General features: G+C 47.4%; 1 protein-coding gene across 1 annotated transcript in view; it reads left to right on the top strand.

Annotated features, from left to right (window-relative positions):
- The window catches only part of FSTL4 (follistatin like 4), a 495,703-nt gene that overhangs the window by 246,291 nt on the left and 222,989 nt on the right, over window positions 1-26,423 (top strand). Inside the window, exon 4 of the mRNA XM_060296220.2 lies at window positions 1,819-2,067. Within this exon, the coding sequence (XP_060152203.1) occupies window positions 1,819-2,067 (249 nt within the window). The remainder of the gene's footprint in view (window positions 1-1,818; window positions 2,068-26,423) is intronic.

Below are 26,423 nucleotides of genomic sequence, written 5' to 3'. Positions count from 1 at the left end.
CCAGGAGACTCATACTAATCAAACACACTCCGTGGCAAAGCAGCCATAAGCACCCTGGGTGAAGGGCCTCCGGCCCAGAGCCTCCCACTGCCGAGTGCCTTGGCTCCCCGCCGCCTGTCAGCCTTGACAGGAGGGTGCACGCTGGGGCCGGTGAATGCCACCTAGCCTTCGCGGTGACGCGCCAACAGTTAGCCAGGTGGACAAAGGAGATTCCCACGCCCACTTACACTCTGCACTTTTATGCTGCTCAGAGATATTTTGACCTTCTAGTTTATTATGATTCAAGAAAAAGTCAATATTTCTCAGCTTGCCAAGGCTGGAGGAATTTAAATGAGTTATTGAATCAAGCAGTTAATCTACCGATAACTGACTTTTTCTTTTCAAATCTATAATGATGAAAAACAGACCCAACCAAAAACAAGGTTTTTTTTTTTTCCTTAGGCATGTTCATCCCATGGGGTAGGACTTGAGGCTGAAAGTTCAGTCTTGACGGCCCAGGCCATTCTGTCTTGCCAATATTTTGAAGAAGATTTAATTAAAACTTGAAAGCAAAAACCTCTGTGGCCATAAAATCTGCATTCATGTTTTAATTATTTGCGTCTTGATAGCCCTTTATAATTCTCAAGTTGCTGTCTGTTGCCATTAATGCCACGTGGCAATCATCCAGTTTTCTGGACTCTTCGGAGGAGAGTCACGTTGGTGGTAGATGCTTATTTGGCCCTCCATGTAAGTGTACCTTTTCAGCAATAAGCCACTCTACCAGCTGTCCTGCTGCTTTGCTGTGTGAGCTCTAGACACCACGGCCTGAGCTCACTATGGGCATGTGTTGGGTGCAGGAGACACACGACAACATGGCAAGTGTGAGACCCGAAGGAACACAGCAGCTGCTGTTTCCATGGTCTCAGCCTTCTTGCCCGTGGCTGCAGGCTGCAGGATTGTGCTAGAAAGGACTGAGCAGTGGACAAAGGCTGCTGGTGCCACCACTGCTGTTGTGTCCTAGAGAACTGTATTCTCCTCAGAGGAATAGGTCAACTTTTGGCCTCCCTGCCTTGGCTGCCCCCCGATCCTGAAACTTAAGAGTACCATTTTCGGGCTTCCCTGGTGGCGCAGTGGTTGAGAGTCCGCCTGCCGATGCAGGGGACACGGGTTCGTGCCCCGGTCCGGGAGGATCCCGCGTGCCACGGAGCGGTGGGGCCCAGGAGCTATGGCCGCTGAGCCTGTGTGTCCGGAGCCTGTGCTCCGCAACGGGAGAGGCCCCAACAGTGAGAGGCCCGCGTACCGCAAAAAAAAAAAGAAGAGTACCATTTTCTCCTTACTCCCTAGACCCCACCACGGCTCCCCAGTCCCTAACATATCAGACCAAAACGCCTCTGCTTGGCTGTCTGAGTCTATAAGGCAGAACCGCGCCTTGCTACCCTTATCCCCCCACCCCACACCGTCTCCTCCCAGAGACAGGCAAGTGCTCCCTGCACTGTGGTTACGGGAGCCTTGGCTCAAGCCCTCTGTCCCTTGGAAAGCCCTCCTCCGCTCAGTCAGCAGGGTCCATCGGTACTTTGCCAGCTCCGTGTGGCCCTCTGTTTACTCCTCCCTTCCAGGATGGGCAGGGGTTGTGTCTGAGATGTTTGGCGAGAGCCAGCCAAAAAACCTGGGTTCTACACGGCAGGGCACTGCTTGTAGCACCCCCGCCAGAGGGGCAGGGGCTCCATGGGGCGCCCGAGCCCCCAGGCCTGAGCTTCACAGCCTCTGCTCACCACAGCCTGAAAGAGCCACACACCCCCGCGTGCTCACGGCTGACCTTCTGTGTTTGTGTGCCGGCAGGGCTTTCCGGCCACCGTGGGCTGCTGGCCTCCTGCAGGAAGAAGTTCTGCAGCCACGGGAGCAGGTGCGCGCTCAGCAGGGAGACGGGGGAGCCCGAGTGCCGGTGCCTGGAGGCCTGCAGTCCCAGCTACGTGCCCGTGTGTGGCTCCGACGGGAGGGTTTACGAAAACCACTGTGAGCTCCACCGTGCTGCTTGCCTGCTGGGGAAGAAGATTGTCATCGTCCACAGCAAGGACTGTTTCCTTAAAGGTAGGAAGACGGCTCCCTGCTTCTATGCTCGTAGGTTGTGTCATGGATTTGCTAATGCCTTTCTGACAAATGACCTGGGTGCTGCGTCTTACAGGTTAAATGTGTTTTTAAAAAAAGAGAAAGAGGAAAGAGTCTTAACAACATAGCAGCAGCATTATTTCAGAGATGCGTGTTCATTTGTGTCCACCTCCAGAGGCCCTTGCCCTTAGAGGAAGGCCCTGGGAGACCAGAAGCCAGGGAGGCCCACTAAGCCCTGGGCTGGTGCAGAGCATGTGTCCAGTAGGAACCAGGCTGAAAGGCACCGCCCAGGTCTCTTGCACAGGGCAGGCACTGCCCAGGTCTCTTGCGTAGGGTGGGCCCTGCCAGGTGGCGGCAGAGAGCACGTTGGCCCCTCCGGACAGTGTCTCGTGAATCAGGAGACCATGCTGTGTGTAGAATGTGGCCGGATGGACCCCGCGGTCCAGTGGTTCCCAGTATGGTGGGCACTCCAGCTCTGGCCTAGAGCGGTCACCTGGCCTGTCCAGAACACCTCTGAGTAAGATGAGGAAGGCCCTGCAAGGACTTCAGAAGGTGTCCGTGGAGTTGGGGCCAAAGGGTTCATGCCCTCTGCTGGACTTGAGTGAGAGGGGCAGTGCCAGCTCCCAGTGGATGGTAAGAGCCTCAAGGGCAGAGCCCGTGGCTCTTGGGGCACGAATATAGTCTCAGCACGTGGCTCAGGGCCTTGCACCAAGACGTCAACAACTCACAGACGCTCAAGCATATGAGAGCTAGACCGCAAATTCCCGTGTTCACGTGGCCCCAATGAATGGTGCATGCCACAGCCTGTAGGAATATTGGTGATGCTGAACCCAAATGGCCGCACGTGAATAAATCAGACGATGTGAGACGGGAGAAGCAGCACTTGGGCAGGTGGGAACAGGCCCACTGGCCCGAGCCGGGGGACGCTGGAGGTGGGGAGCCCAGCTGCATGAGGTCCGAGACGTGCTGTGGGGCAGGGCCGGGAGGGGAGGAGAAAGCCTGGATGGAGCCCCGCTGCAGAGTGCTGGTGACACTGACAGAAAAGGGCTTCTGTGTGGTCACAGCTGGGAGCCTGGGTGCCCAGAGGGAAGGGCAGAGCTGTGGTCTCACTTGCACAGGCGCCAGGACCATGTGGCAGGAGGATTCACAGTGGAGGAGTCCAGGTCTGTGGGCCTTCTGCACCCTGAGAAAGGGCAGCTTTCCCACCTCGTCCACGGGCCCTGGCAGTGGGGTCCTGGAGCAGGCGGGTCTCCAGAAAGCTGAGTTTATCTTGTGATGGGAAGTCTTGGACCCTTTCATGGCCATGCTTATGACACGAATGCTGACGTGCTTTAGAAATCGTGAGGCCCAATGTGGAATCAAGACAAAATGAGCCCAGGAAATATGTCCAAGGCCTGGAAGCCCTGCCCAGCCCAGGCCTGCCGATGCCTCAGCAGCCGTGAGCACTAAAACACTTGACCACTTGCTCCATCCAGCCTTATTGGCCATGTTGAATTTTATAGACTGATGTTCCATTCTCCGGTTTCCAGTATCCCCCAACTTGCATCTTTCTAAAGGTTTTTATTTCTGCATCAGAGTGTGCGTAGCCTCCCTCACCATCGGTTATTCAAACAGCATTTCTTATGTCCCGTGAGGGAAAATCACCCACCACAAAACCTGCCATGGTGAGGGATGCTGGGGGAGAGCTGGAGAGCGTGCGGGAGGGGCAGGCAGATTAGGTCTTGCCTCTGCTTCGTGCTGATTGAATTTATTCACCAAATCCTTCTGATTCGTTGGGTTTTTCACCGATTTTGTGAATTCCCACCCACTTGAGTGGCAGACAGAGCCGCTCTGCAAAAGATCCCTTTTCGGTGGAAAGGGGTACCTACAAAGTCCCAGAGGGACCTGGGGTTGCAGCCCAGTTCTGTGACCTTGGGTGCATGACTCCGCCTCTCTGGGCCTTTTCCTCAGCTGTAAAAAGGGGCTGTTGGCAGTTCCCACCTGCTCCGTGGAGAAAAGTAAAGGAGATGCAGCACAGAGACCACTTAGCGTGGGCCGGGTGTGTTACACGTGTCGGGTATTAATGACACCTGTTGTCATAATTTATCTAATTCAGTGTGGCCTCAGGCCTGGAGCAGAGAGGTGCACAAGCTGTGAGGGGAATGCAGAGGCAGGAACAAGGGCTCTGACAAGCAGGTCTTTGGCCCGGATGGCTTGCTGGTAGATGGAGAGTGGGAGAGGAACGTGCTGAGAGTCAGGCCCTCAGGCTATCCTGGAGATGCCCACCTGGGGCTAGGGCTCCCCCGTCTGCAGCCCTGGCGCCATGGGTCTGGACCCCATGGAGAAGCCTTCACTGCCTCTGGTTCAGCATCAGCTCCAGTTCCTAGGCAGGAGGCCAGCCAGCCTCTCCTTCTCTAGCATTTCCATAGGGAATGCCCAGCAAGCAGTAGAGATCTGTTCACTGGTCCCAGGGCCTTGGAGGGCACGGAGGCAGCCAGGCCTAGGAGGGTGCTTTGGGAGCGCACTTCTTCACCTTCGCCAGAACCATGGCTCCAACGGGGAGCGGGGCGTAATGGATTGACAGAGGGCTGGGGGGCAGGCAGGATGAGATTCTTGGGAAAAAACCTGGTGGGTATAAAGGACAGCTTCCTTCAGTCCTCACCCCAAGATGGCAGCAGAGTATTTAATGCCATCTTGAGCTCCACTGATGATCCCAAATTTCCAGGGAGTTGTTGATCCAGGAAACTTAAAAACACCTTTTTCCCATGCAAACAAAAATTCTAAAATCATGATGTTTCACTGTCTTTTCCTTCCAGCTTTACAAAGAGAAGTTATGACTTTACTCTCTGGGGCTTTCTCTGCCCCCAGAAGTCACTATATTAGGACCGTCCTTATGGAGTTGGAGCGCCTAGAGCAAGGGGGATGGGGACGTGGTGGTGGGTTCCTAGGCGAGGCCACCGCAGTTCAGAGCACTCGCTCGGCCACCAGAGCCCCTGAGCCCTCACTGGGGTGCGGAGGGTGTTCTCAGGGGTACCGCCTGGGGACATGACACTAACCCCTCTGCCAGGGAGGAGACGCAGCATTCGAAGCCCACGTACAAGAAAATTTGTGGTATCACATTCCCGTTGCCATGGCAATGGAATACTGTGTGAATACAGAATGAAATACAACATCATTTAGGGATCATTAGCTGGTGAGAAAATCAAAACTGAACTCAGCAGCCTTGCTTCAGCGGGTGTTGGCAGCTTCCATACCAGCAGTCCTGACTTCCCAAGCAGGGTCTCACTCGCTGAAAGTCAGGGGGACAAGGGAGGTGGGATACTGTCTCTCCTTCTCCTTGGGGCAAAATTAGAGCCACATTTGTCCTCGGTACCAAACATCACCAGTGAACACCAAGATAGTAGGTGGATTTCTCTGTACCTTTAACTTCTTCTAGAGTTTGTGTCTTAAAAGTTATCTTGTGACATGGCATTCTTATTTGTATACTAGCTGGCACTTTTAAAATGATTTTTCTGACTCAGTTCTGAATTCACGCTTTATCTCCTACACTGTTGGAGAAGACAGGCTTGCCACTCAGCTATCACTCACCACTCCTGGCTTGTATTATCCCAGATGATAGTGTCATTGTTGGGCAGTTTTCCCAACAAACCATGAAATTATGGAAGAAAGAAGCCTGTTAGGGTTTCAGTTCTAAACAGACCATTAAGCTTCCTTATCCTGCATGGAATTTGTAGGTACGCTTTGGTGCCTCTGAGGGGAGTTCCCAGGCTTATGAAATCAGAGAAAATAGTTGCCGCTTTTTATTTTAAAAATTAAACATGCTATAGGCTCACTAATAAACCTTTTCTTCTTAAGTGTTACTAAACACAGGAATAAAAACCCAAACATCTGTTACAAGTTAGCAGAGCAGATAGATCTTGCTGCCAAAGACTTCTTTTGGGTATTTAGTTGTTGTTGTTACTTCACATCTTACTGCTTTAGAAACATAAATTGAGTCCCATGCCTCCAGGGCATTCCCACACTTCGACAAGTCTCCTCTGCCCTGCCAGGGAGAGCTACTCACATTCCCAGCTGTATCGGCCCAGCCCCAGAGACTCAGCGTCCCACGGTGTGGGAGCAGCGGGCGCAGGGCCGTGTTGGTGGTGGCAGGCATCCTAGGGGATTTGGCTTCACGCTGCTGGAGCGGTCCCTACAGCAGGAAGGTGCTGGGGCCTGCGGAGAGGCCCATGCTGAGGGAGCAGGTGGCACAGGACCAAAGGCACCGGCTTTAGGTCAGCCGTGGGGCCGTTCCACACCGCCTTGGAGAAGACACATAAGCTCTGTCTCACTCACTGCGTCTGTAAGATGGGAATGATGATAGCGCCTACCTCATGGTGTCGTGACCGTAAAATGAGCAGTGCCAGTCACATCATGAGCGCTCTTCTCTAAGCAGTATCACAGCACTCCAGAGGACGGTGTTGTCATTGCAGACATCAGGGCACGGTCGAGAGGCAGACGCAGGAGGCTGTAAGAACCCTGCCCGCATGTGACCACGCTGGATATGGGCTTAGAGGTCAGGCGTGTGGATGTTCTGTGAACAAGGGGAGAGAAGAACATTTGTCCTCCACGTGTATTTAACGAATGACTGGAATTTGACCTCCAAATGATCAAACTTCTATCAGCTTCTCCAACTACCTTGGTTTTTTTTTTTTTAATTAGAGTAAAACCGTTTTACAATGTTGTGTTAGTTTCTGCTGTACAAGGAAGTAAACCAGCTATATGCACACCTACATCCCCTCCCTCTTCGACCTCCCTCGCCCACTTTACCCCCCATCTAGGTCATCCCAGAGCGCCGAGCTGAGCTCCCTGAGCTATACAGCAGGTTCTCAGTAGCTTTCTATTTTACACATGGTAGTGTATTTATGTCAAACCTAATCTCCCAGTTCATCCCGCCCTCCCCTCCCCTTCCCCACCCACCCCGTGTCCACATACCTGTTCTCTACACCTGCATCTCTATTCCTGCCCTATAAGTCGGCCTTGCTTTTTGAAAAGAGATGCAGTGAGTCATCCAAGTTCACCCCGTGAGCTAGTAGAGATGGAAGAGAATAACCAAGAGCTCTTGATTCCAGGTCTAGAGGAAGTTTCTGGAATGCCTGAAAGGCCCTCAGGAACTGTCAGTTGAGCCTGAGGGAGGGATTGGTCCACCAGAGGATGAGAAGGGGAATGTCTGGGGAGGGAGCTGGAGAAGAGACATTTGAGGTGAATCTTGAAAGGTGAGTGAGGGCATCCTAGGGTGCGGACGGGACAGAGCAGGTGATTCAGATGCAGGTCCTGGGTGCGGGGGGGCGGTGGGTGGGGGATGGTGACGGAGACTACAAGTGAATGCAGACAAGTGGGTAAGAGTGAGGCCTGTGTGCCAACCTAGGTAATTTGAACTCAAGCTGACTGAGTGTCAGATAAGATAGTCCAGCTTTCCCGTTTCCCAGATGGGAACCCGGAGGCCCGGAGAGGACGAGTACCTGCCCCAAGTTCCACAGGCTCTGTCGCTACAGCCCACCCTTCATAATCACCCCCAGCTTCAGGGCTCTTTTTAATTCGGTCCCAGCAAGTCATGTTCACAGCAGATGCGACTGCTTTATCCTTTGCCCCCAGGAGAATTTGTGGAGGGAGGACTCAGGAGCCATGGTCAGTGGGAAAGGCCTCTGCTGCTGGGCTGGGCCTCCCTGCTATGCAGGTCAGCAAGAGGCCCAACTGGGAGCTTCTCCGGGAGAGCTGGCTCAGTCACCCCGAACCCACAGGGCCTCTGCACACCAGAGCGCCAGACCACTTCCTCTTCCCTAAGGAAGGAGTGGGAAACTCAGCATCTCCCAGAGCTGCCAGAGGAGGCTGGAGACGAAGCCTCAGAGCCTCTGGGGCATGCCCACTGTTAGCTTGCTCTGACCTCTGGGCATTGGCCTCTACTTTCTCTCCAGCCCCCCTACCTGTTTCCAGTTTCTTCCAATTGCCCTTCAACTCCTGGTCCCACCTGCATTCTGTCCAAAGGCCGCTGCTGCTTCCCCAGCCCTTGCAAAGGAATCTCTCTGTACCCTTCCTGTCCTTCACTTTGAGCTCCACACAGGGGGATGTGGCCATTTGCCACCAAGCTGTCTCTCTTCAGAGATATTGGTGTTTTTCTTTTAATTTTATTGAAGTTTAGTTGATTTACAATGTTATGTGTACAGCAAAGTGACTCAGTTATACATCTGTACATTCTTTTTCATGTTCTTTTCCATTATGGTTTATCACAGGATATTTAATATAGTTCCCAGTGCTATACAGTAGGACCTTGTTGTTCATCCATCATGTATATACTAGTTTGCATCTGCTAATCCAAACTCCCAGTCCTTCCCTCCCCTACCCCCAGGCCCCTTTGCAACCACAAGTCTGTTCTCTATATTTGTGGATCTGTTTCTGTTTCATAGATACTCATTTGTGTAGTATTTTAGATTCCACATATAAGTGAAATATGGTATTTGTCTTTCTCTTTCTGACTTACTTCACTTAGTATGATGATCTCTAGTTGCATCCATGTTGCTGCAAATGGCATTATTTCATTCCTTTTTATGGCTGAGTAGTATTCCATTGTAGATATGTACCACATCTTCTTTATACATTCACCTGTCAATGGACATTTAGGTTGTTTCCATGTCTTGGCTATTGTAAATAGTGCTGCTATGAACATAGGGGTGCATGTATCTTTTTGAATTATAGTTTTGCCTGGATACATGCCCAGGAATGGGATTGCTGGATCATATGACAATTCTATTTTCAGTTTTTGAGGAAGCTCCGTACTATTCTCCATAGTGGCTACACCAATTTACATTCCCACCAACAGTGCAGGAGGGTTCCCTTTTCTCCACACCCTCTCCAGCATTTGTTATTTGTAGGCTTTTTAATGACGGCCATTCTGACTTGTGTGAGGTGGTACCTCACTGTAGTTTTGATTTGCATTTCTCTAATAATTAGAGATGACGAGCATCTTTTAATGTGCCTATTGAATATCTATATGTCTTTTTTGGAGAAATGACTATTTAGGTCTTCTGCCCATTTTTCAATTGGGTTGTTTGTTTTTTCATTATTGAATTGTAGGAGCTGTTTGTATACTTTGGAAATTAAACCCTTGTCGGTCGCATCATTTGCAAATATTTCCTCCCAGTCCATAGGTTGTCTTTTCATTTTGTTTATGGTTTCCTTTGCTGTGCAAAAGCTTATAAGTTTGATTAGGTCCCATTTGTTTATTTTTGTTTTTATTTCTATTGCCTTGGGAGACTGACCAAAGAAAACATTGATGCAGTTTATGTCAGAGAATGTTTTGCCTGTGTTCTCTTCTAGGAGCTTTATGGTGTCATGTCTTATATTTCAGTCTTTAAGCCATTTTGAGTTTATTTTTATATATGATGTGAGGGTGTGTTCTAGCTTCATTGATTTACAAGCAGCTGTCCAGCCTTCCCAACACCACTTGCTGAAGAGATAGACATTGTTGAATGTCCACTGGGTGCCAAGGCTGTGCAGGACCTGAGGATACCAGTATGATCAGGATGCCAGGCCTGACATCATGGAATTAACAGCCAAAAGAAGGTCGGGGTCTAGTCCCCAGTACCCCCACTGTCTGGGCCACTGTGTGGGGCTGCTGTAGCCAGAGACACCCCAAGATCTCAAGGACCAACGGGAGTCTTCACGGACCGTCTCCTTCTTGCAGCCTCCTCCATAGGTTCTGCCGGCATCAATCCATCACCAAGAGCCTTCCAGCACAGTGGCCCTCGGGTCGCAGTCATCCCATTTATAGTATCTGCTTCCAAGATCAAGAAACATGACTTAAACATGTGTCCCCTCTGGGTATTTCCTCTAGGTTTTATGCAAGACAGTGTCCTGACATGAGCACCCTGCAAGTACACAAGAGTGCTGTCAGTTCAGCACGTGTGGTGTGCTTCACAGAACCACCACACTCTAAATACATTCCAGTAATTAAAAATTGCTAATAAGTTACTGAGCTGAGAAAGTCTCCCACTGCACTGATTTCAGTTATGGAAACAGGTTGCAGTCTCCGAGGCCCCCCACAATGTTCCCTGTTGTTTCCCAGCACGCACTCCCTCTTATTCCAGCCCCTCCTTCTCTGTGTCCACTGACAGGCTCACACTCTTTCACCCTACAGCCTAAAGAGCTGGCTTCGTGCCAGCATCCCTCAAGGTACCATTTCACCTCTCCCCTCCTTGTCTCCCAGGCACCTGAAGCCTTGCCTGCGCTGGCTGCCTCCACTTTCCCAGCTCCCTGGCGCTCTGCCCACCAAGGCCTGCGCCTGGCTCTCGTCCCCATTAAGAACACCGTATCCTTGTAAATGCCAAGTCCAGGTGGCACTTTCCAGGCTGGTCTTACTACATCCCTCCTACATGGGTATCCATCAGTCTTCCTGGTCCAGCCCCTGTCCCTCTGACTCTTCACAGGCCCCCTAGTTGTTCTCCCAGCTCCTGGTCAGATATTTCTTCAAACCCACCTTCCATGTGGCTTTAAGAGTGAACCCTCCAAGAGGGTTGTAACTCTGACCACGTGCTCTCCTGCTTGAACCCTTTCATCCATTCATCCAAAGAACATACACTTCCTATGAGTCGGGTCTACTCTGGGCACTGGAGATAGAGCACTGCACAAACAGACAGGGCTTCTGCCCTCGTGGAGCATACAGACTTATGGGGGAGACAGTAAACAGGAGATGAGGTGTCTTAGGTGGTGACAAGTGCCAGAGAAGAGGAAGACAGGGAAAGAAGTTAGTGAGAACATCTAACATGAGAAGTGACTTTTGAGCAAAGGCCTGAAGGAGGCTGGGAGGTCAGGGAGGGAGGCATTTGAATATCCAGGGCACGAGCATCCCAGCGGAATAAATAGCGGATGCAAAGACCCTGCTGTGAGAGGTCTCCTGGCACTTTGGGGGATCAAAAAGGGGACTGGGGTTGTTGGAGCAGAGTGCAGAAGGGGAGAGACATCCAAGAGGTGTAGGGACAGATCATCCAGGTAGGGCCTTGTCCACACTGAAAGCCCAAACTCTTAGCCACTGTGCTATGTTTTCTTTCTAATTTCTACCACCCTCACCCAGGGATGGCCTTGAAGGGACCTCCTTCTTCATCACCACCCCAGAAAGCTTGAGGGGTGTGCTGTGGGCTGGAAAAGACGACCTGTCCAGGAGCTCATCACCAAGGATTTCTAGGTTCACGCTTTAACTGACATAAACCTATAGGGCCCAGGGGATTTCCGGCACAAGCCCCAAGGTGCCATCAGAACTTCTAGCAGGAGCAGCATCCTCCCTCTGTTACAACTTCTTGTTAGCTTGCGTGTCCTCCCACTATCTTGGACGTCCTTATGGGTGGGGAAATGCGATTTGTCTTTCTATTCTTTGCTTGTTGGAGGTGTTCCGTTCATTTCTTAGATGAATGCACAAATTGATGATTATGTGTTATAGGGCCCACACAGTCCCACAGAGGGCCCCACGTGAGAGGATGGGAAGCCCTAGCTGGAGGCCCACCACGCAACACGAATCACAGGGTCCCGGCAAAGGAGGTGATAGATTCATTAGTAGGACCCTGCTCAAAGGGGCAGTGGGGGGAGCACGTCAGTGGGTGTTGAGGGAGCACGAGGAAGGAGGGAAGGAGAAGGAGGTGGGGTGGGGGGGTGACATGGAGCCTTCTGCCCCCCGTGGAGAGGAGGGAGGCCCTTGGTTCAGCCTGCTTCGCGCCATGTAATGGAACTCAGGCCAAAACTTGGGAGGCTTTGAATGACGATCAGGAGTCAAATGTTTAATTACTAGAGCGAGAAGTTGATTTGGGACTTCTTTAAGGTTCTCCCCTATTGCACCTTCAATTAAGATCAAGGCCCCCGTGGAGCAGCCGCTAAATGTCACCACATACTGAATCTCTGTGCTCAAGCCGTTTATTTAATTATCTGGGTGACAAACTCAGCAGCTGTCAGGCCAGCCACAACTCAAACATGTTGACTCTGGGTCCCTGCCTGAAAGTGTTCCCTGCTTACTGACAGGCTGACGGCAAGGCCTTTCTCTCTCTTCTGTACACAGGGAGTCCCTTTCAGGTTCTTCTGTTCCCTGATGACATAGGTGTCAAAGGGGCCAGTGGCTGGGGAGACAGTGGGTACATGAGTCCAGCGAGGCCTGCAGGTCAGCCTGCAGTTCTTGGTTCTCAACCCCCTGACTCACCTGCAGCCCCTGCGGCTGGCATGGGTGCCCAGACTCCCTGCCTGCTTTTCTGGACAGGGAAGCAATGTACCAGTTTGGGCCATCTTTTTTCTCCAAAGAGAGGGAGATGCACTTATCACTGTGCCAAATTAACTGAAATAAAGCAGGGAAGTTTGGGGGTGGAGCAGACACACAGAGTGACCCAGGGAGAGGTAGGTGATGGCTAATCTCCCCCAGCAGAGCAGCCTCATCAAATGCATGAATAAGGAGATCCAACTCTCAGCCTGTGGAGGTGAGTCCCCACCTGGGACAGCCAAGGGGCAGAGCTACAGAAAGCTGGGGCCCAGCCCCCTGCAGCATCCTGGGGCTCAGGAACCACCCGTTTTCCTATTGTGGGTGGACTTGTGCCTGGCCCAGAACATGGGGTGTCTTGAAGCTAATGAGAGCAGAGCTTCACAGTGACTCCCAGACTCGGGCACCCGGTCCCTGCAAGCCCTGCCCTCTGCCTTGATTCTTCCTGTGCTCACTTCTGCTTTGATGTGTTCCAATCCCTCATTAATGAAGGGAAGCAGAGTGAAGCTACTTTCAGAAAGCTCCCCTGAATGAAAGTAGTAGCATCACTCTGCTTGCAGGTAATTAAAATCACCAGGTGCAGGGGACTCTGTCCACTTGTTATACGCAGGGTGTGTGTGTTGTGTGTTTCTCTCTGCAGCTGGAGGAAAGAGCTCATCCAGTGACCTGGCAGACATGTCTGTTTACTTGTCTTCCTTAGGGAATTGTGTTCCACTGTCTGTCCCTTAGTCCTCTCCTGCCCACTTTGGTCAGCTGAGGTGTGGCCCACAGGCCTGTCTCCGGTGGACCAGCAAATGCCTCTGTGAGCCCCACATGCCCCTTACATTCTGCCTGGCTGAGTTCTCTGATCCTCTGCCCATACCTCTCTCTCTCTCCCTGTCTCTTGTGTGTGTAGCTCACTTAATCATTCCTGTTTCCATTAAAATATAGCAAGTTCAAGGTCTTTTTTATGGGCTTTGCAGAGACCTTCGCTTCACCCAGTCAGGTGGAGCTTCTGCACGCCCAGCTCTGCATGGGCCCTCGTAGCTGAGGTTGTGAATTTCTCCCCCACCTGAGCCTGTCCAGTGATTTCAGGAACCCAGGGGATGTTGGGTCTGATAGCAGAAGTTTTCCTGGTAGGGGGTAATGGGCAGGTAAAAGGGACTGAGGATGAGCTCTTTGCCAAGCTGCAGAAGGAAGAAAACCCCAGAGTGAGGAAGGCGTTTCGAAGTGGGACACCCAGGGACACCAGGATAGCAGTGGAGGTGGTGGCAGGAAGGGTCAGTGAGGCCTCATCCCAATTACTTAGTGAGCTTGTGAGTTCTCCTTTCCCCCCCGCCCATGAACAAAACCAGATTTTCAAGGGTCCTCTCAACTATGTGGCCACAAGTGTTGGTTACAGAGAAGTTACAACCCTTCAGTGGTATTTAGTGGCAGTGACATGCAAGTAGCCGTAATTCCACAGTCTGGACCATCTCGCCAGGGCCGGGATGCGAGTCGAGGGCAGTGAAGCCTGCACAGACCTGTTTGAACGTGAAAGAGAGGTTGGCATATTCACACACACTTTGTTTTACACCCGCGTCTGTCTCCACGTGGATGTGTGCCATGACCGGTGAGGTGAGCGTGCTGCACAGAAAGGAAGTCCCGCTCCCTGCCACGGAGCCACCGCGGGCTCTGCTCAACAGGAGAAGGGGACGCTCGTATCTCCCGTGCTTCCCTGCATCTCCCCTTCACCTGTGTGCCTGCTCACCCCCACAACACCCCACCCCTGCCAAACTACAGCAGTGTGAAGGTCTTGTTTACATGCCAGGCTGCTCTCAGGAAACACTCTACTCACAGGTTTGTTTTTCTTTAATTGAAGTATAGTTGATTTACGATGTTGTGTTAGTTTCAGGTGTACAGCAAAGTGATTCAGATATATATATAAGTGTGTGTGTGTGTGTTCTGTTTTAAATTCTTTTCCATTATAGGTTATTACAAGATACTGAATATAGTTCCCTGTGCTATACAGTAAATCATTGTTGTTTATCTGTTTTATATATGGAAGTGTGCATCTATTAATCCCATACTCCCAGTATATTCCTCCCCCCTCTCCACTTTGGTTAACCATAAATTTGTTTTCGGTGTCTGTCTGCTCATGGTTTTAAAGGAACACACTTTGCATTTTAAACTGTTTTGTGGCTCTCAGGGCAAACAGTTGTGGGTATCAGGAAGACCTAATGAGAATGGGCATCTGTAGAGAAAGAAGGCAGAGTCCGCTGCTGGGAAATGTGGTTTCTCTCCCTTGAGAAACGCCAACAGGAGCCCATGTACTCATTTAGAGAAACAGTTGGTGGGAAACAAGATGCACCCTTGAACGTGCCTGTCTAGAAGGCTGGGGAAGAAGTAACTCGAAGTGAAGGCTCCGCCGGCCTTCCTTTGGGTGCAGCTCCACAGGGACTCAGTTGGCTGCGATTACAATCATGAAAATTTTCAGCAAATCATTGTGATTTCACGCTTCTCACCCTTTTGAAGAGATCAGAGATTTGGCTGGGAATGCAAGGCAGGGTAATGGCTAATGCAAGAAGCTCATGCCGTGTGCCGGGCCCAAGGCTGGGTACTTTATTCCCTCTTTCTCATCAACCCCACACGGCCCTCCCGGATACGGACTATTAGTATTCCTACTAGGCAGATGAGGAAACTGAGGCTCAGAGAGGTTTAGTGACTTGCCCAAGACCACCCAGCCGGTGAGGGGGAGAGCTGCACTTCAGAGTCACGTCTCTCTGTCTTTTTGATTTTAAATGTCACATGTTGTCCTAGCGCCTACTGCTGTACTGCATCTCTTATACCTATAGTGATTTTTACAATTAACGAAAGGAAATAAGCTCTGGAAATCATTGGACTTTGAAAACACACAGTGACTGTTGCTCACCATTGTAGCAGATGGTGCCTGTGTCCACGTTCTGTTCTGAAGGAGGGATTTTTCACACATGCAGCTGACGGGCACCTTGCTGTTAGCCACTCTTGTCTCAACAAAGAAATGGTGATTTTTTTTTTTTAAACATTTCTTCCTTTGTAGTCTTTGCTCCTTCTCCTATGCCTTCTGCATATGTGCTGATTTTTATAAATAAAAAAGGACAGAGACTTTGCCATGAGCCCCACCCAGTCTAACCGTGGGTCAGGATGAGCTGGGGAACCGTGTGTGTTCTCCTCAGAGGTGCCGGTGAACAGAGTGGGCTTGGGGCCAAGCCGCCGACCAGGCCTGCTGACTTGGCCTCCCACGGCGGCCCCAGGCGGGGTCCTGGGAGGACCAGGAACCTGTGGGATGGCCCGAGATGGTGTCCATGGAGAAGGGGATGGGAGCGGGTGTGATCAGGAAAAGCGCAGCATCACGCAGGATTTACAAGCAGCACCGAGGTGTGCCCTGACTTCATTCCACCTGTTCGCTCTCATTCCTGGGGCAAGTAAAGCAGTGGGCCTGTTTTCAACATTACGTGGACCAAGGTTCACTCGTAGGCTTCAGGATTGTTTTAAAAAAATCTGTGGTTCTTATATCTGGCCATTCGTGACTTGGCAGGTCTCAACAACTCAGCGTTTCATTTATTTCACAAGCACTGTGTGCCTGGCCCAGTGTAGGGGCTGGGGACTCAAGAGGAGTGTGAAGTGGCCCCTGCCTGTGGGGAGCTCCTAGTGGAGATGCATGTAAACCAGGGCGGGGAGCACCGCGGTGGAGCACCTCCAGTCTCTTATGGAAGGAACCGGGAGGCCTCCTGGAGGAGGTGCCACCTGGGCTGAGTACTGAACGATGGGTAGAAATGGGTTAGTCAAAGAGGAAGGGAAAGGGCCTTTTGGGCCAAGGGTTGGGATGTGAAGCCAGTATGGGGAGCCACAAGCCACCTGCTGTTTCTCCAAATATGAAGTTCAAGGTGGGAGAAAGCGGCGAGAGCTGAATCTGGGGAGGGGCTTTGGCCAGTTCTGGGCTAGACCTTGAACTTCAGGTTAAGGGGATGGGGGCTTTCTTTTGCGGGCAGGATTTGGGGGTTTGAAACAGTCTGGCTGGTGTTTAGAAAGATCGCCCAGCATTGCCATGGGGAGCAGCTTGGGGCAGAGCCCAGCGAGGAGGCAGAGAGATGTGGGAGCCTGAATGAAGGGAGTAGACAGACTGGGGAACTCTTCAGGAAAAATCAGTCTGGCGGGACCAGGGACTGGTTGAACACCCTGGGAGAAGGAGGCGGGAGCGACATCGAGGCTCGTGGCCTGGATGGAGCGCATGCCTTTTCCACCGAGATGGGGACGCAGGAGCGGAAGCTTTGTGAGTGGTAGACTCACCCCGTCTGCTGTGGACGTGGGGAGTCTAAGGCCCTGCAGGAAGGCTGGGGGAAGAGGGACTCCGTTTCTATAAAAGCCTGCCCTCCAGACTTCAGCCATTCCTGCCTAAAGAGGCTTTCAAACGTTTTGGGGATGGCAGAGTCAGCCCTGCCTCCTACCCTTACTGCATTAGTCAGGGCTATCCAGAGACACAGAACCAGTAGGATGTGTTTAGAGAGAGAAAGAGATTTTTTTATATGGAATTAGCTCATGTGATTATGGAGGCTGAGAAGTCCCAAATCTGCGGGATGGGCCAGCAGGCTGGAGACCCAGAAGGAGCCAGTGTTCCATTGCGCATCTGAAGGTCGTCTGCTGGAGAATTCTGTCTTACTTGAGGGAGAGTTGGTCTTTTTGTTCTATTCAGGCCTTCAGCTGATTGGATGAAGCCCACCCCTGTTGTGGAAGGCCATCTGCTTTGCTCAAAGTTCACTGGTTTAAATTTTAATCACATCCAGAACACCCTTACAGAAATACCCAGAATAATGTTTGCTCACCTATCAGGGTGCTGTTGACACATAAAACTAAGCACTATCTCCTCACCCCAGGGTTGTTCTAACTGCCTTCATCAGATCTTAGCCAGTCCTCATCTAACTGTAAGTATAGGCCATCTCTGGGTAGGTCTGCATGAGGTTCTTCGATCCATCTGGACCAGGCCCTGAACAGCCGTGCGGACATGCTGGCCCTTTGTCAGGGGCGCACCCCATTAACACTCCATCTAGAGAGCAGGAACTGAGTCAGGAAGGAGGCACTGCTTAGACATCCAGTGAGAGGTGTGCTTCCCCCACCCTGGGGCTCAGTCCCTGACCCTGGGCTGCAGATGGAGTATTGACCCTCGGGGTCATTGCACCTGCTTCCCCTGAATTGCAACCCCGCCCTCACCCCCACCCAGCACCCAGGAGATCCACAGAAGTGGGGGAGTGGCACTCACCCCAGAAGGCCCCACCATCCTGCACCCACCAACCTTAGAGGTGCTTTCTGCCAATGGCTGTTTTCCTAGTAAAGTTCTTCTCTCCCACAAGCTTAATAGTTTAAATAATAACTGTCTGAAATTATACTTAAACACCCAAATGATATAAGATGCAAATTGGAGAGGAGAAAAATCAAAGGGGAACAAAGGCATCAAATTTCTCCAAACACAAGGAAGATGTACACGTGGCAGGAGATGGTGGCAGGGCAGAAAGGCTGCTGATTAAATCCTAATGTGGCTCCGTTCCAAGGATACCTTTGTCTGCAACTGCACACCTCAGCCAGCAAGCTGCCAGGTTCAGAGGAACAGAAATCAAAGTGTTTAATCAGCTGCCTTGGTTGACGGGAGCGTTGCGGGGAGAACAGGGAGCTGCAGTACCTCCTGGATATGAAGGCGGCAGCAGGAGACCCGCCTCTTAATAAGGCAGTGACCAATTAACAGAGCAAATGTTTGAGGTGTCCCCGCTGAGTGATGGGATGCCTTTTCTTCTCCCAGAGTCCCCTGGGGGCCAGGCAGTCAGACAGGCAGGTACATGACTTGAGTTAATTGGAGAAAAACTCCTTCCAGGGGAGTGAGCACTGGCTTATCATTTACTGGGACCGAAGTTTTTTTTGACAAGTATCTTTGCCTGACCTGGAACAAGACACGTCCTTCAGATAGGCTCCCCGTCCCCACCACCCACCACCATGGAGACTGTGTAGTTGGGTTTCTCACCAGGGGATCACAGAGCCAGAGGGCAAGGCTACGAATCTGGGAAGCCAGGAGAATTTTGCAGTAGAGGTGCCTAGTGCACCTGGTCCGTGGTCCGTGAGAGGGTAGCTCTCCTCCCCTGTCCAGGCCGAGTCTGGAGAGCCCCTGCCAGGACCCCGCTGGGGTCTGGGATCCCGGGATGACCAGGAAGGGGTGCAGGATGTGGGCCACTGGAGAGGCTGGGACGCAGGACGTTGGAAGCTCAGGGGAGGGCAAAGTCAGGGTGGGCTAGGCATGCTCTGACGGGGAGGAGGTGGTCATGCCGAGGGAGAGGCTGACTTCCGAATGGGCCGAGTAGATTTCAGTAACGGCCCCGTGTGCACACGGGCCCCCGCCAGCTGAAGTTGGAGGCCATTTAAGGGGGGGGGGGTGGAGCTGACTGCACATCCACCAGGCAGGCGCAGTCCCCGCTTCTCTCTCTCCTCCCCCCTGCCCCCTCCCCCATCTTCTCACCTCCCCCTTTCTGCTTTCCCTCTCCGCCCCTCTCCCCAGGAAATCTGGCTTGAGTGTGCCCACACATACCTAAAACAAGCGGCTGGAAAATTACCTGTTTCTCAGTGAACTGGGTGGCACAAGTAGTTTTAATGACTTAAGCAGTTTCACTGGCGTTTAGACACAGTTGAAATACGGAATTGTCCACCCGCCCCTGGACGTCATCCCCCAGCGTTGGGTAGGGGATGGAACCCCTTCCATCTGACTCTCCTGGTGTGTGAATGGCGGTGACTCCATATGAGCCAGCAAGGTTGTCTTTTGTTAGAGGAATCCTTCTCTCCAGCTTTTCCATCACAGTCTAGATTATAAATAAGTGACTAACTCAACAAACAAGGGAGTCATTTCTTAGGGTTCTTGCCTCCAGTTTAAAGAGGGAGGAGGAGGGGATGATGGGAACTAACAGTCAGGCTGGTGGGTGGGAATTATTCCCCCTTGTGAAGCGGAGACCGAGGCTCTGAGGTGTACTTCACACCGCACCCCACAGCCAGTCAGCACAGCAAGTCACACGGAACCCCCCCAGCGCCGGCGCCCCCATCATCGCTGATGGGGAAGGGGGTATGGTGAGTGGGCACTGATCCGGCTAGGCTGTTCTCTGGAGTCCTCTCACTCACATGTCAGCTGAAGTCGTGTGTGAGACCACATCTACAAGCGGACATGTAACCTTCCGTGAGAACACGTTCCCAGATGGGAGTGCGTTGGAGAAAATTAAACAGCGTTCCCCTTCACGTCTTGGTCCCACTCTACTACTAGGGAAAATCCAACGGAGGCTGTAAATCTCGAAAACAGAACATGAGGGCTGATGGGTTTAAGGCTAAAATTCATCTCTCCGTAGCCTCAGAAGGAAACAGTCTCCTTACACGTCATTTCAGTACCTCCTGGTTATTATATCTAGGTTTCACTTTTGCCCACCAGGTATCCTGCACACGCAAACAGAAATGATGAAGCCACGAAAAGAAGCTGTTCTTTTAAGTTTCGTGTCAGAGCAGTGTGAAACTTCTAGCATAACAAAAGCAATTACATTAATCATACACAAATGGCTTCCTAGTGACCAAATTTTACATCCCGGAAACCTTCAAGTGTTTAAGAATATCCACAAAATTAACATTTTAGGGACAGGACTAAAAGACTTCACAAGGTCTTCCCAGGTTTCTGCCCTTGGCCTGGGTATGGGCCTGGTTTAACAAGCGTGAGTATATAAAGCCTAAATGTTCCTCTTTAGCTGTTGGCACAATAGTGATCAATTAATTAGGAGATAATAGGTAACATCACCCCTCCGCTGAACTGTGGAGACCAGATCCGCCTTGCTCAGTGCTGTATCCTGGGCACCTGGCATGGACTAAGCATGCCATAAACACGTGCTCAGGAGAGGGAGGGAAAGCAGGGGAGGGACTGGAGGGAAGCAAGCCTGGTTTTCACCTTGGTCGGTAGAGCAGCAAACAGTTGATGATTGCAAAGCTGAGAAGGACAGAGGAAACCTCGATGAACAGCACTCAGTCTGTTACTCACATGGCAGCGTCACCTACAACAGGATGTGCTCAGGCCAGAGGAGTGTTCCAAGGCCATGCCCACTCCTACAGACACACCTCTTCCACCAAGGTCGGGCTCCATGAGCCTTGGCGATCCCCTGCACGTAGATGTGCCCATGTGCAGTGCTGACCTGCCGGCACATTCAAAGGAGTGGAAGGGAAGCCACTTGTTGAAAACGGAATGGTTTTCTTCATGTTTTATGATGAAATATGACATGCAGACAGAAGAGGATACAAAATGTATATTTGCAATTTAAGAAAACCTTGAGAAGAGCCATGTTTTAGGAATTAGGCTGTGCTTTAGAAACACCCCTTCTCTCCTGCCCCCCACCAAACTCACATCTTCTTCCCTGCCCTGGAGTTGTGTGCTGTCCTCCCTGCCTTCTGTGATCATCACGTTCTGGATTTTCTTTATAGTTGTCTCACCTAAATATGTGTTGAGACATGGTTTGCTTTTTCCCAGTTTTGAACCTCATATAAGCAGAACTGCGTTGTAGATGTTCTGTTTTGATTTGCCGCCCTCACGTGACATCGTTATCTGCAAGACTTATCCATGTTGAGTACAGCTGTAGCTTGTTTGTTTGTGTTGCTGAAAACCCCTTATATGAACGTATCACCATTTATCCATCCTACTGCTGACAGCCAGCATCAGTTCCCACTCGGGGCTATTCTAGGCAGTGCCACTGGAATCATTCTCATAAATGTCTTCCACTGTGCACATGCAAGAGCTTCTCTAGGGCATATCCCTGGGCAGTATGCTTCTTTAGCCTTACTAGATATTGTCATACTGTCTTCCAAAATTGTTGACCAGTCTACCCTGAAAACAGCAGGCTATGAGAGCTCCTGCCCTTCCCACTGATACTTGTGACAGCTAAACATGTTTAATTTTTGCTAGTCTGGGGGGTATGAAATGCTATCTCATTGTGGTTTGTTTTTTTTTTTTTCATTGTGGTTTTAACTGAGACTTTTTTCTAATCACCAATAAGACTAAGCATCATTTCATTTGTTTATTATCTATTTTGATTTCCTCTTCTCTCAAGGACCTGCCCAAGTTTTCTGTTCATTTTTCCATTCAGTTGTTTGTCTTTTTAAAAAATTGATTTGTAAGAGTTCTTCCTATACTCTGGATACTTATTCTTTGTTGATTATGTTTATTACAAACATATTCTTCCAATGGTGGCTTGACTTTTCACTCTGTCTTGTTTTCTTTTTAAGGATGGAAGTTCTTCATGTTAATATAGTTGAATTTATCAAACTTTTCCTTCATATTGCAATATATAAATGTATCAAGTCAACGTGTACCATTTAAACATACACAATGTTATATGTCAGTTATATCTCAATTAAAAAAAAAACTTTTCCATCATGGTTAGCGGATTTTATGCTTTTTTAAATAAATCCTTCCCTGCCCCCCTACGTTATTCTATATCATTATTATAGTGTTGCTTTTTACATTTAGTTTTTTAATATAATAGTTTTATTGAGATATAATTCACATACCATTCAATTCACTTATTTAAAGTATATAATTCAATAATTTTTAAAATATCCCAAGAGTTATGCAAACATCACTATAAACAATTTTAAAACATCTTCCTCCCCTCCAAAAAGAAACCCTGAACCACTAGCGGTCAGTCCTCATTTCTCCCATCCCACCTGTAACCCTCCCAGCCCTAGCAAACATGGTAATCTACTTTCCGCCTCTACATACTTGCCTATTCTAGACATTTGAGGGAATGTGTGGTCTTTCATGATTGGCTTCTTTCACTGAGTATCGTGTTTTCAAGATTCACCCACATTGTAGCATATATAAGTACCTCATTCCTTTTTATTGCCAAATAAAATTCCATTGCATGGATGCACTAAATTTTATTCATTTATCAGTTGAGAAACATTTGGGTCATTTCCCCTTTGGGGCTGTTATAAATATGCTGCTATAAAGATTTGTGTACAAGTTTTTGTGTGGACATATATATGTTATCATTTCTCTTGGGTATTTACATAGGAGTAGAGTTGCTGGGTCATATCTGAATTCTGTGTTCAACATTTTGAGGAACTGCCAAAATGTTTTCCAAAGTGACTACACCATGTTACATGCCCACCAGTAGTGCATGAGGGTTCCAATTTCTCCATATCTTTGCCAATGCTTGTTATTATCTGTCTTTTTAATTACAGTCTTCTAAGCAGGTATGAAGTGGTATCTCATGTGTCTTGATTTGCATTTCCTTGGTGGGTAATGATTTTGAGCTTTTCATGTGATTATTGGTTATCTGTATATCTTCTTTGGAAAACTGTCTATTTATATCCTTTACCCATTTTTAATTGGACAATTTGTCTTCTTCTTATCGAGTTACAAGAGTTCTTTATGTATTCCTGATACATGTCTCTTATAGTATATATGCTTTGCAAATATTCTCTCTTATTCTATAGGTTCTTCTTTTCACTTTCTTTATGTTATCCTTTGAAGAATGAAAGTTATTAATTTTGATGAAGTTAAATTTACCTATTTATTATTTTGTCAGTTGTACTTTTGGTGTCATATTTAAGATAGCTTTGCCTAACCCAAGATTACAAAGATTTACCATAGTTTTTTTTTCTGAGTCTTACAGTTGTAACATTTACATCTTACATTTTAGCATTTACATTTAGATCTTATATTAAGGTCTTAAGTCCATTTTGAGTTAATTTTTGCATACATTGTGATACAAGGGTCCAGTGTCACATTTTTACATGTGGATATCCAGTTGTCCCAGCACCGTTTGTTTTAAAGAGTACTCTTTCACTTTGAATTGTCTTGGGACTCTTATTGAAAATCAATTAACCGTAATTGTGACAGTTTATTTCTAGACTCTTAATTCCATTCTGTTGATCTGTATGTCTATCCTTAGGCTGGTACCACATTGTCTTGATTACTGCAGCCTTGTAGTAAGTTTTGAAATCAGGAAATGTGAATCCTCTGGCTTTGTTATTCTTTTGTAAGATCATTTTGGCTATTCTGGGTCCTTTACATTTCCATATGAAGTTTTGAATCAGCTTGTTAATTTCTGCCAAGTCAGCTGAGATTCTAATAGGTGTTGTATTGAATGAGTCAATCAGTTTGGGAAGTGTTGCTGTCTTAACAGTATTAAGTCTTCTGATCCATGACCACGGGATGTCTTTCCATTTATTTTGGTCTTCTTTAGTTTCTTTCAACATTTTTTTTGCAGTTCTGGAGTATAACTTTTACACTTCTTTTGTTAAATTTATTCCTAAGTATTGTATTCTGTTTGAATTTGCTGTAAATAGAATTGTTTTCGTATTTTCACTTTCCGAGTGCTTATTGTTCATATATAGAAATACAACTGATTTTTTGTGTATTGGTCTTGTACCCTGTAAACTTGCCAAACTCATTTAGTAGTTTTAATAGGTTTTTTTTGGTATGACTTAGAATTATCTATATATAAGATAATGTGAGCATAAATATAGTTTTACTTCTTCCTTTCTAATCTGGGTGCCTTATATTTCATTTTCTTGCCTAATTGCCGTAGGCAGAACCCCCAGTGCAGTGCTGAATAGAAGTGGCAAAAGCAGACATCTTTGTCTTGTTCCTGATCTTAGGGGAAAGCATTCAGTCTTTCGCTGTTAAGTATGATATTAACTGTGAGTTTTCCATAGATGTTCATTATCACGTTGAGAAGCTCACTTCTATTCCTACTTTGTTGAGTGTTTTTTTAATCAAAAAAAGGAATTTTACACTTTATCAAACATTTTTTTCTGCAACCCTTGAGATGATCATGTCGTTTTGTTGTTTTTTCTATTTATATTGTATATTACATAGGTTGATTTCATATGCTAAGCCAGCCTTACATTACTTGGATAAATCCTATTTGGCCATGGTATATAATCCTTTTTATGTGTTGCTGGATTTGGTTTGTTAGTATTTTGTTGAGGATGATTTTTTTTTGTACCTATAATCATAAGAGATGTTGGTCAGTAGTTTTATTTTCCCTGTAATGCCTTCTCTAGCTCTAGTATCAGTGTGATACTGGCCTCATAGAATGAATTGGAAAGTGTTCCCATATCTTCTATTTTATGGATGACTTTATGAAGAATTGGTATTAAATCTTTTTAAATGTTTGGTAGACTTCACCAATAAATCCATCTGGCCCTGCACTTCTTTGTGGTAAATTTTTAAATAGTTAATTAAATATCTTTACTTGTATAGATTTTCTGTTTCTTCTTGAGTCAATTTCAGTAGTTTGTGTGTTTCTACAAGTTTATCCAATTCATCAAAGTTATCTAGTTTGTTGGTATACAGTAGTTCATGTTATTACCTTATCCTTTTATTCTGTAAATTCAGTAGTAATGTACCCTCTTTCATTCCTCTTTTTAGGAATTTGAGCCATCTGTATTTTTTTCTTATCAGTCTAGCTAAAATTTTGTCAATTTTTTTTTAAGGAGACAACTTTTGGTTCTGTTGATTTTATTTTTCTATTCTTTATTTCACTAATTTCTACTCTAATCTTTACTATTTCTATCCCCTGCTTACTTTAGGTTTAGTTTGCTCTACTTTTCTAGTGTGTTAAGGTAGACGGTTAGGTTATTGATTTGAGATTTGTTTTTCTTTTAATGAGGAATTTACAGCTATAAATTCATTCCCCTCTGAGCACTCCTTTAGCTGCATACCTTAAGTTTTGTTATATTGCATCTTCATTTTCATCCATCTCAAAACAGTTTCTAATTTGCCTTGTTATCTCTTCTGTGATTGAGTGGTTATTTAGGAATATGTTGTTTAATTTCCACATATCTGTGAACTTCCCAAATTTTATTTTTGATATTGATTTCTAATTTCATTCTATTGTGGTAGGAGAACATATTTTATATTATTTCAGTCCTTTTAAGTGTATTAAGCCTTGCTTTATGGTATAGAATATGGTCTATCCTAGAGAATGTTCTGTGTACACTTGAGAAAAATGTGTATTCTACTCTTGTTAGATGGAGAATTCTATAGAGGTCTAGTTGTTTTATGGTGTTGTCCAGGTCTTCTATTTCTTTGTTTATCTTCTGCCTAGTTGTTTTCTCCAGTGTTAAAAGTGGGTATTGAATCCTCCAACTATTATTATTGAATTGTCTATTTCTCCCTTAAATTCTGTCATGTTTTTGCTTCATGTATTTTTGGGTTCTATTGTTAGTTGCATATGTGTTTATAATTGTTAAATATTTCAGATGAATTGATCCTTTTATCATTATAAAATATTCCTTTCTATTGCTAGTAACATTTTTTTGTTTTAAAGTCTATTTTGTCTGATATTAGTATAATCACTTTAGCTTTCTATAGTTCCTTTTTCCATCCTTTTTCTTTTAACCTGTTTACATCTTTAATTCTGAAGTATATCTCCTATAGACAGCATACATCTGGATCTTGTTTTTTTTATATATCCAGACAATCACTGTCTTTTGGTTGGATTGCTTAATCCTTTCACATTGAATATTATTACTGACATAGTTGTATTCACATTTGATATTTTACTTTGTTTTCTATATGTCTTACGTCACTTTGTTCCTCTATTCTTCCTTTATTGGTTTCTTTTGCAGTAGTTGAATGTTTTCTAGTGTAATATTTTAAGTCTTTTAATGCAATTTCACTATATTTTGTACTTGTTTTCTTAATGATTGCTCTAAGCCTAATCATATACATCTTAAATCAGGATCTCCTTCAGATTCATACCAAATTCCAGTGAAATATAGAAACGTTACTCCTATATACCTGTATTTCCTCTTCCCATTTTTCTGCTATTATGGTTATACATATTACATCTATGTATGTTACAAACCCAACAATACATTGTTATAATTATTACTTTATGTAATTTTATGTCATTTAAAGAAGATGATTGAAAAAAAGGAGGGCAAGTATAAATTTATAGAATTCGTTATATTAACCTTATTTACCATTTCTGGTTCTCTTCATTGTTTCTGGGGATTCAAGTTGCCATTTGGTATCATTTCCTTACTCGAATACAATTTTGCATCCACTCGCCTCCCTTGTGCTGTT

The sequence above is a fragment of the Globicephala melas genome, chromosome 3, assembly GCF_963455315.2.
Source record: "Globicephala melas chromosome 3, mGloMel1.2, whole genome shotgun sequence".
NCBI lineage: Eukaryota > Metazoa > Chordata > Mammalia > Artiodactyla > Delphinidae > Globicephala > Globicephala melas.
This window is presented reverse-complemented; position numbering and strand designations above follow the sequence as displayed.